Genomic DNA, 10,000 nt, shown 5'->3' on the forward strand with positions numbered 1-10,000 from the left:
AGAATTTTGTCCTTGAATTTGTCTAAAAATACTCAGTATTTTGATTTTGTTTTCTATACACACATCCATCCCATGGGGAACTGTAATTTCCACGAATAAAGACCTGATTGCCTCTGGATCTGACAATTTGCATTTGTTAAAGAGTTTGTATTATTGTATTAAAGGTCTTTATGTAAAATAAATGCCTATTCTGCCACTTGTTTTTAATTTGCAAAGGTTTCAGACAAAGTTATATCCAGTAATGTCAACCAGCTCTGCAGTACAATCAGCCAGCCACCTTTCTGAAACACCGATCACAGAGAATGGTTTTTTGAAATTTCTAAGCATTTGATTAAATTTGGTCAAGATTTTTAGCCAGCTACATGTATGAGTGTATAATGGAGAAATTTGTTTTGTTGCTAAAGGAAGTTACTCAATAATCTAATTGTTACTCAATAATCTAATCAAGGAAGAAATTCAATTAGAGTCAGGGTTCAGATGACTGGAAAGTGAGTTGGGTACCTCAGGTCGCTCTATAGGATTATTAAAATAATCTTGAGTGATTCAAGACGATTCCCAGTGAATTTTAAAGGGCGATGGGATAGGTTTAAGGAACTATTATTTAAGTGATTGAATGGGAAAAAGGTCGCAAATGAGAGTCGTCTGTCATCATAGTGGCGGCTAAGTTCAGCTAAAATAAAGTGTTAGTTGTTCAGGAATTTATAAAAAGTGCTTAACTCATGGGTAAGCCCTCCTAATTTGCAAAGTTCACAAGGTTGTTGTGGCACTTGATTTGGATCAGGTGGGAGTCTTCGGTTCGTGATAGATAAATGATAAAGTTCTTGGACCAGCAGAACTTGAAGCCATTTCTCTTTTGAAATCTTTTGGTATTTCAACCAAGAGTTCCTGAAGCTAGGGTGTTAGATGATCAAATAGCCTAGGAGCTTTTCCAAGGAGTGGCTGGGTGGTAATCCAATCGAAGTGGCAGACACTTTGCTTCATTTTGTGCATTTATAACTTGTTCTTTCACAATTCTTCTTGTGAATTTGAAGACAACTGGTCGAGGACCAGACGTGGCATTTCTGGTAGGAATACAGTGGGTTATATCAATGTCTTGATTTGAAATTTCAATTCCAACGGTTTTAATATGATTGATACACAAGGAGGTGGCTTTGGAGGTCGATTCTTTTGTCTTGCTTTCTGGGTGGCCAATAATCTTGATATTGTACTGGAAACTATACCTTTGTAGTTGTTGAATAGAATCTCTGATCTTTTCGACTCAAGATGACAGCAAATTTAAGCGTGACCAGAGCTGTTTAAGACTATTAGCAGATTCTGCTCGTAGATTGTTGTATGATTTTCTGTGAAATTCCAAGGTGTTTAGGGACTCAGCATCTTTACTGGAATGAGTAGGTTGTTCGCCTCCAGTACTGGAGGCTTGTGGATGATTGTCGTTTGCTGTCATTTTCCTTTTTTTAAGAGCCTACAGTCACTGTCAACATTAGGCACGGCTAATAGTAAAATTAAAGCAATAAGTTTAATGTTCAACAAGGGCGGAGAAATTAAAGATGCGTCCACACAGCTTTGTGAATGCAAGGGCTCTGAACAAAGGTTCAAAATTCTTCCAACTGGTGTAATCAAGTATGTATGCAGCGTCACAAATGCTTGTTGCTTGAAATAATTATGTTTGCTTTCGTATGGGAACAGTACTGTAAATTTCACAAAATTAAGTTTCTCCTACAAATATCACTTGTATATGGCCATGATACTTAAAGTATATTTGGTGTTAACAGCCAATACTTACTTGTTTGAATATTCATGAGAATAAAAGAAAAAAAATGCTGCACCTTGATTTCTTTGGCTTGTTTCCTCAACTGAAAATATTTCACCAATTTGGCTTTGATAGCAGGAGCTCTGTAACAGTAATGATCAGGTATGACGTGAATCTATGGGACTATGTAATGAGGTAATAGCTGCAACACCCATTAAGGACGTTCGTGCCCATTGCTACTGAGCATTTTTTCACACATGTCACGCACATGTCATGTATAGCAGACCACGCAGGTAAACACGATGCTAAAGGCGCAAAAATTTTCCAGAAGAATGTGGCATCATGGGATAGCTTTGGACCCAGGTCTTCTCGGCAATGTCACGCAATGGCTTGACAGTGCGAATAAAAAATCAAATTATCTTGAATCCTCGGTGACCCCCATTTTTCTTTCCGTAGATCACTTCCTTTGTTGATTTTGTCCATTTTAACAAAAAACAAAAAAAATCTGTACGTGAGAAGTTACAAATATTTGGCCTTTTATGTTCTCGTGCGACCGAAGTTTTCTTTCTTAGACTAATATGTATTGTTTTTCAAGGTCTATTTCATCTCAGAAAAAGACATCAGCTGCAAAGGTTAATTTAGTTATATTAGTTATGTTGAACTGAGTACGTTTACCTGATCTAAATTTCACTAATGTAGTTTTTTTATTGCTGATAGTTGTAAGCTAAGATCGTCTTAAAGTAACGCAATCTTCTAAAAATGCACCTCATGATCTCGAAAACGAGCATGGTGACCCCCCATTTTTTTTGCCTTTTTGGCAAAAGTAGGTCATTACCTTTCTGCGTGGCAAGTTTTAAAAAAATCTGTACGTGGGAACGTTTTGGGCACGAACGTCCTTAAATACCAAGAAGCACAGAATACAGAGAACAGCAAATGCTTACTCACTTTTTCAGGTTGTCATGGTAGCATTGGAGGTCAGATGGTTGATTGTACAATGGCTGCCACAAAGACAGAAAAAAAAATTGTAAAGGGTTGGGCACATGAACAGGAGTATTGTGGTGACATAGGTGCCACCAGGGGAGGCTGTGAGAAAGGAGAACAGAAGAGGTAAGAAAGGAGAGACAACAAGTACTCAAAAATGGCAGCCATGGCAAAACCACAGAAAAGATCAAAGACCTTTTCAGGATATCCAGCTTGAAACCATCTTTTGAGGAATGTTTTGCTATTTGATGATGACTTGTCTTTAAGAGAACTGTACCTTTCCTCCAGGAAGTGGATAACCAAGCTTTGCCAACCTTGCATGAGCAGCTTCTGCCTTTTTCTGTTGAAAACAACAAAAATTCACAAACTACACTTATAATAAAATGGCAGCTATGGTTAGAGACATTTTATAACAATGAAATCAATCGTTAAGATTACTACTGAGTAACAATGCTTCAGATGGCTGGAACTGTGTCAAGGGTGTGGTAGGTCTCTTTATCAATGAACTAGGCATAATTGCCCTTCCATAAACGCAAAGGTGACGTTAAGAAAAAAGAACCAAAGAAATGGTTTGCAACCAATCTCCAGGAGACAGATAATGTAAAGCTACTAGTAATCGTGGATTATTGAAGACCACTTGACAGTCGTTTTGGAAGCAAAGGAGGAGGGTAGGCAAAGAAATAATCTTATAGGACCAAAGTTTGAGGATTGTATGAGCATGCACTTCTTGAGATGGTTTCAGAAAGCACTTAGTACTATGACTCATGCAACAGAATTGAAATACTTTGCCCTTGGCTAGACTCTGAATCATAAGGCGGTATTTACATGAGACATGACATTTTTGCCCCTGTTTACAAGAAACCGGGACGAAATGCTTGGCGCCTGGTTTTGGGTCGAAATGATATGTTTTGCGTAATAAATATATGGCTGGCCCAAATGCATACAGCCTTGAAACTTCTCAACCCAGGCTGAGATTTGTTGTCATTTAAACGAGAACGGTACGAACTCAGACCGGTACGAGAATTTCTCGTCTCGGTCAAGCAACCAAGACCAAGTCAGACTGGTCTGAGTTCATTGCCAGTCCAGTCTCATGTAAAAGCATAAGAAGAAATGTATGGAGGCCGATACAAACCCATGCTGGTCCAAGTTCGTCCCGGTCTCATGTTAATACCCCCCAAAAATGCGATCAGTTTGATTTAAGAAGGTACTGGTAAGTTGGTCAAAATAACTACACAAATAGCCCCCTGAGAGGAGGAAGTAATAAGCCTACTGGACAATAAACTGGTACCAGAAAATCCCAGGGAAGAGGGGGACTCCCATATAAAAAGGACGGGGATGCCCGTCCTACCTTTTAGGGCTTAAAAAAGTGGTTTTGGTACCTCTTAGGGTGTTCAGCCTCAAAAGGTCCACAGCAGAAGCTTTAGCGGTACCTTTTAGGGTACTGAGCCAACAAATTATCACAGCTAGGAGACATTTGACAATTAACTAATTTTTAATTTTGTCTAATTGAAACCCATAATTTGGTACCTCTTAGGGGTGAAAAAAAATTTCATGCCACACCCACAAGACAGTATCTTAGGGGTTATTTTCAAAACTTTTATATGGAAATCGAACTTCATATGCCGTAAACATTTTTGACGGTAAGCTGTTCATACACGTTTTGTCTAATTCTCAAGTTCCAGTCTTGTGAAAAATACCTGAAGGATAATAAACACAATAGCCTCCATTTGACTTCAAAAATATGCTAAGAAATTTGTCCTTGAACGTTATCTATTCCTCAAAGTTCACAGTTTCCTCGATCGTTGTTCTGGGAAAATATCTGAGCACATTTTCGTGCCAAATGGAGGCTATTGTTAATAATACATGAGAAAGACTTGTGAATCTCCAAATTGAGCTTGATAGTGGTACGATGTAAGTACTAACATCTTGATTCAGTGCATGTCTTCCCATTTTCACGAAAAAAGCTCATTGAAGTTAATCCCTGGCAGACAGGGTTGGTATCTGGATGGGAGACCATCAAGATATACAGTATACAACAAATGATTGCCTTCTGTAGATACCATATGCGTCATAATGCCTTTTTTTAATCGGAATACTATTTCACAGAATCCTGACCATTAATTCACTTAAGGAGTAAAACTGGAAGTAATAATTGATTATGAAGTGAGTTCATTGGGGGAACTTTGGAAGATGAAATCACTGGATGAGTTGAGAGACCATTGAGATGATGCATTTATCTAAAGAGAGTTTATCAAAAAAAATATTAAGTGAGGCTTGTGGAATGAGACTAAACATCGAAAGTTTGGAGGTAAACAGGTTGTTAATAACCTCCCTATTTCCACAAAATGCAATTTATTTATCTGTAAACAACGGGAGACACTTAACTCGAGCTAGCGAATACTCTTAGTACAATCTCACTACAGTTAACTGGATACTTCTCTACGCTTATCTGACCACAGGCAGTGTACTGTCCTTCTCTTTGATGAAATCTCCTGAAGACTTCTTTCACAGTATCACACTCCACGGAAACCAACTCTGGTCTTGACAACAGAATGTCAGAATCTCAGATGAACAGAACAATCCCTTCACTTGTCACACAATATCACTTGGAAATCACAAACAGGGAACGAAGTCCCGAATCACAACAACAACAACCGGCTGACTGACTAGAGAGCCGCTTATATAGCTATCCGAAGAGAGTCTAGAAGCTTCCAGAAGTTACTATTTACAGCTATTACAATAGACTCTATTTTTAGACTTAAGAGTCACAAACTATTTTGAAACTGATGAGTCACAGTTCTAGAAAATTCTGGAATTGTGAGACATTGACCTTCGCCAACTTTCCAAATACTTCCCATCCTTGTAACACTCCCCCTCTTCAAATAGAGAAAGTTTGCAGAACTTTCTTTCATATGTTCTCGCATTCACACTTTTGAAAGACAGTCAGCAATAACGTTATCCTTTCCCTTTATGTGTGTTATATCCAAGGCGTACTCTTGAAGCATCAAACTCCACCTCAGCAATCGTTGATTCTTGTCCTTTAACTTGTGAAGAAAAACAAGAGGATTATGATCACTGAAAACTTCAGTGATCAGTAAACTGGAAGAAGTGACATAAACTTCAAAATGCTGGAGAGCTAACACTAACGCCAAACATTCTTTCTCAATGGTGGAGTAATTTCTTTGGCTTTTACTAAACTTTTTTGAGAAGTAGCAAACAGGATGATCTATGTCATCTTTATCTTCTTGTAAAAGCACAGCACCAGCAGCAACATCACTTGCGTCTACAGCTAACTTGAATGGGGCATTGAATCAGGAGCTGCCAACACTGGGGCGCTGTTCAGTAATGCTTTTAGTTCTTGAAAAGCTCTTTGACACTTGTCGCACCACAGAAACTTTTCTCTCTTGTTTAGTAATTGAGTCAGAGGTTCAGTGACTGCAGAGAAATTTCGGCAGAACTTTCTGTAATATCCTTCTTGTTTTCTGGTTGCAGGAATTCAGAAATAACACTGATCTTGGCATCAACTGGTTTTACTTTCCCTTGCCCAACCACATGCCCCAAGTAAGGAACTTGTGCTTGTGCAAATTCACACTTGGCAAGGTTAATAGTGAGCTTTGCTTCAGTTAGTCTCTCAAAAAACTTTCGGATGATTTGCAAATGTTCCTCCCAGGTATCACTGTAGATAATAACATCATCGATGTACGCTTCGCATCCGTGAAGGTCAGCAAAAACTTTGTTGATGAGGCACTGAAAAGTGGCTGGCGAATTTTTCATGCCAAAAAGCATAACCTTCTGTTGGTACAGTCCATCCGGGGTTACAAAAGCTGAAATCTCTTTTGCTCTTTCAGTGAGCGGAACTTGCCAAAAACCCTTAAGTAAGTCAAACTTGGTGACGTATCTTGCATTTCCCACTTTGTTGATACAGTCATCTATGCGTGGTATTGGAAAAGTGTCTAATTTACTAACACTATTCACTTTTCAGTAGTCCGTACACATACTGTAACTACCGTCTGGTTTTGGCACCAAAATGCAAGGTGAACTCCAGCTACTGTGACTTGGCTCAATGAAATCATTCTCCAATAAGAATTGAATTTCTTCTAAGATATTTCTGCTTCATAGGATTCAGCCTGTAGGGATGCTGTTTCACAGGAGAAGCATCACCTACATCCACATTGTGGTAAATCTGTTCGATCCTCGTTGGTACATCTGGAAACAGGTGCTTGTACTCCTGGAGAAGATCCGTAAGATCTTGACGCTGCATTGAAGACAGATGACACAGCTTGGAGTCCAAATCCCGCAGAACATCAGAGTTGGAAAGCTTTGCTGTGGCCAGTGGACTTAACGTATCATTAAGATCTCTACTCAAAGTTTCTTCTGGCTCAGAACTAACCACATTAAGACTTACTGTATGTATCTCTACTGTCTCTGTTGATATAGGGCTTTATCATATTGACATGACACAACTGCGTTTGCTTACGCCTATCAAGCATTTCTAGAACGTAATTGATATTACTTAGTTTCTCTTTAATTACATAAGGCCCAAAATATGAGGTCCTCTCACAGTGTCACCAAAAACAAGCTCAAATGGGCTGAAGCCCAGAGACTCCTGAACCGACTCTCGAGCAGTAAATAACAGCAAATGGATTCCTTCATCCCAGTCTCTCTCTGTCTCGAAGCAGTAAATCCTCATTATGTTCTTCAGCGTCTGATGCCATCTCTCGAGAGCTCCTTGACTTTCTGGATGATAAGCAGAAGAGTTGTATTGTTTGATTCCCAGTTCGTTCATGACTTGCTGAAATATGCCTGCCATAACATTTGCATCTTGCTCTGACTGGATTGAGTTAGTTCAAACTGTCGCCGTTGTTCCCTTTCCTGCCTTTGCTTTTCTTCCATCTCAAGCCTTTCTTGCATTTCTAATTTCTTAAACTCCAACTGAAGCTGTAGTTTCTTAAACTCAGAATCAGATGTTTCAAATGTTTCTAAAACTGTCTCTTAGAGAACTTGCACACTCACTAAATGTTTAACAATGATATCCTGAATCTGGTGTTTTCGCATTGTTTTCCGAACCTCTAAACTTAATGTTTCGCTAATGAAATAAGCTTGTCCTTCTTTAGGTCATAAAACTTGTCCTCGCAAGGTTCTGACATAAACTTCTCTGGATCAAAATCCCCCATCTCAAAACTTGTCTTAGATTACAGAATGCAATAATACTCTCAAGGTAAATGCTTAAATTCCCTTAACTTAAATTCACTCCTGGACAGGCCCCCAAATTTCTGTTACGGTAACTAATTTCAGGCAGAAAGATAACCTTGCTATTTCCACAAAACGCAATTTATTTATCTGTAAACAACAGGAGATACCTAACTCGAGCTAGTGACTACTCTTAGTACAATCTCACTACAGTTAACTGGATACTTCTCTACGCTTGTCTGACCACAGGCAAAGTACTGTCCTTCTCTTTGACGAAATCTCCTGAAAACTTCTTTCACAGTATCACACTCCACGGAAACCAACTCTGGTCTTGACAACAGAATGTCAGAATCTCAGACGAATGGGAAAATCCCTTCACTTGTCACTTGTCACACAATATGACTTGGAAATCACAAACAGGGAACGAAGTCCCAAATCACAACAACAACAACCGACTGATTGACTAGAGAGCCGCTTACATGTATATAGCTATCCAAAGAGAGCCTAGAAGTTTCCAGAAGTTACTATTTACAGCTATTACTATAGACTCTATTTTAAGACTTACGAGTCACAAACTATTTTGAAACTGATGAGTCACAGTTCTAGAAAATTCTGGAATACTACAGATTCTTAGATAATTCTAGAAAAGTCTGGAATTGCATGACTTTGACCTTTGCGAACTTTCCAGATAATTCTGATCCTTGTAACAAGGTGATGATGTCACAAAAACTAAATACATTATTGTTAAAAATCTGGAATTCATAATTTGTGCATATTAATTTTTGTATCAAACAAACCATTTCTTTTGTTCATTAATCCTTTCACAGGAACAAAATAATGAACCAAACAAACTGACCTGCTCCCAACTGTGTGGCTACATAGCTCAGTTAGTGGACTATTACACCAGCATCTAAGTGGTCATGGGTTCGAATCCCGTTGAAGCTGCCTGAATTTTTTAAGTGTCTATAAAGTGACGATAATTATTGCTTAAATTGTCCAGTTGAGTGCAAGGATCACTTCTATCTTTCAAAAATTCACTGCAGTGCAACATGTGGAAGTGAAGCGAAGTGAAAACCTCCAAAGAAAGCTTAAAATGGCAAATAATTACAACAGTATATGACAAGCACATCAACTCCACAGGCTGGACAAGAAAAGACAATATGCAAACTGGAATCTTATAAAGCACACTCCAGGAAACCTTCTGAGAGAAATGTATGAAAGGTCTTAAAGTCCACACTAAGCTACTGTACGAATAATATTAATTTAATTAACAGTAGTCACATAACCCACTGCATTTAATTTAATATCTACAAGTACATGTACTTCGTCTTGTACCTCGCAAAGGCCACATACCCTGTTTTCATCGCACACTATCTGTATAATACTCTTAGGTTTGGGTTCAGGTGCAGGAAGTTCTTGTTTTTGTGGCTGACTGGGTTCTGCAGAAGCTACATCTTCCAGTTGTTTCTAGAACATTAGTTACAGAGTGATAAGGTTATTTATTTCATTATACAGTAGTGTATACTACCAAGACAAGCATTTTGTAGTGACAACAGACATTCAGAGTGTAATTAAATAACATTTCAGCAAAGCCACCAGACTGTTCTTTTGTTGTGATAAATAACATCTACATCTACATCTGTGGGAAGTCACAGGTTCAAACCCCGGCCGGATCAACACTCAGGATCTCAAAATAACTGAGGAGAAAGTGCTGCCTTTGTAATTTGATCTGCAAATGGTTAGACTTTCAAGTCTTCTCGGATAAGGACTATAAACCATAGGCCCTGTTTCACAAATATTTTCTATATTTATAATAAGTTTCCTGTGGGATGTTAAGAACCCACACACTATTCGAGAAGAGTAGGGGATGAACTTCCCTGTGATAAATAACATACAGTATGCATTGAGCAATGACTGAGGTGACTGCATTTTTGATATTGTAAATGATTGAGAATAAGAAGCAAAAATATTTACAAAGAACAGCTTACACCACTGTACTTTCCAGGACGTATCCTAACACTTCCAAACACTTTAATCCCAAATGATGAAGCACAATATTATTATTGTCGATAATCCAGA

At 38.5% G+C, this 10,000-nt stretch overlaps 1 protein-coding gene across 2 annotated transcripts in view; it reads right to left on the reverse strand.

Annotated features, from left to right (window-relative positions):
* The window catches only part of LOC138045694 (serine-rich adhesin for platelets-like), a 133,594-nt gene that overhangs the window by 98,457 nt on the left and 25,137 nt on the right, over window positions 1–10,000 (reverse strand). For both annotated transcript variants that reach the window (XM_068892280.1, XM_068892279.1), the window contains 4 exons: window positions 9,275–9,388; window positions 3,009–3,071; window positions 2,696–2,748; window positions 1,827–1,893 (listed from right to left, as the gene is read on the reverse strand). In XM_068892280.1, coding sequence (XP_068748381.1) covers window positions 1,827–1,893; window positions 2,696–2,748; window positions 3,009–3,071; window positions 9,275–9,388 — 297 coding nt within the window. The remainder of the gene's footprint in view (window positions 1–1,826; window positions 1,894–2,695; window positions 2,749–3,008; window positions 3,072–9,274; window positions 9,389–10,000) is intronic.

The sequence above is a fragment of the Montipora capricornis genome, chromosome 4 (genome assembly GCF_036669925.1).
Source record: "Montipora capricornis isolate CH-2021 chromosome 4, ASM3666992v2, whole genome shotgun sequence".
NCBI classification, from domain to species: Eukaryota; Metazoa; Cnidaria; class Anthozoa; order Scleractinia; family Acroporidae; genus Montipora; species Montipora capricornis.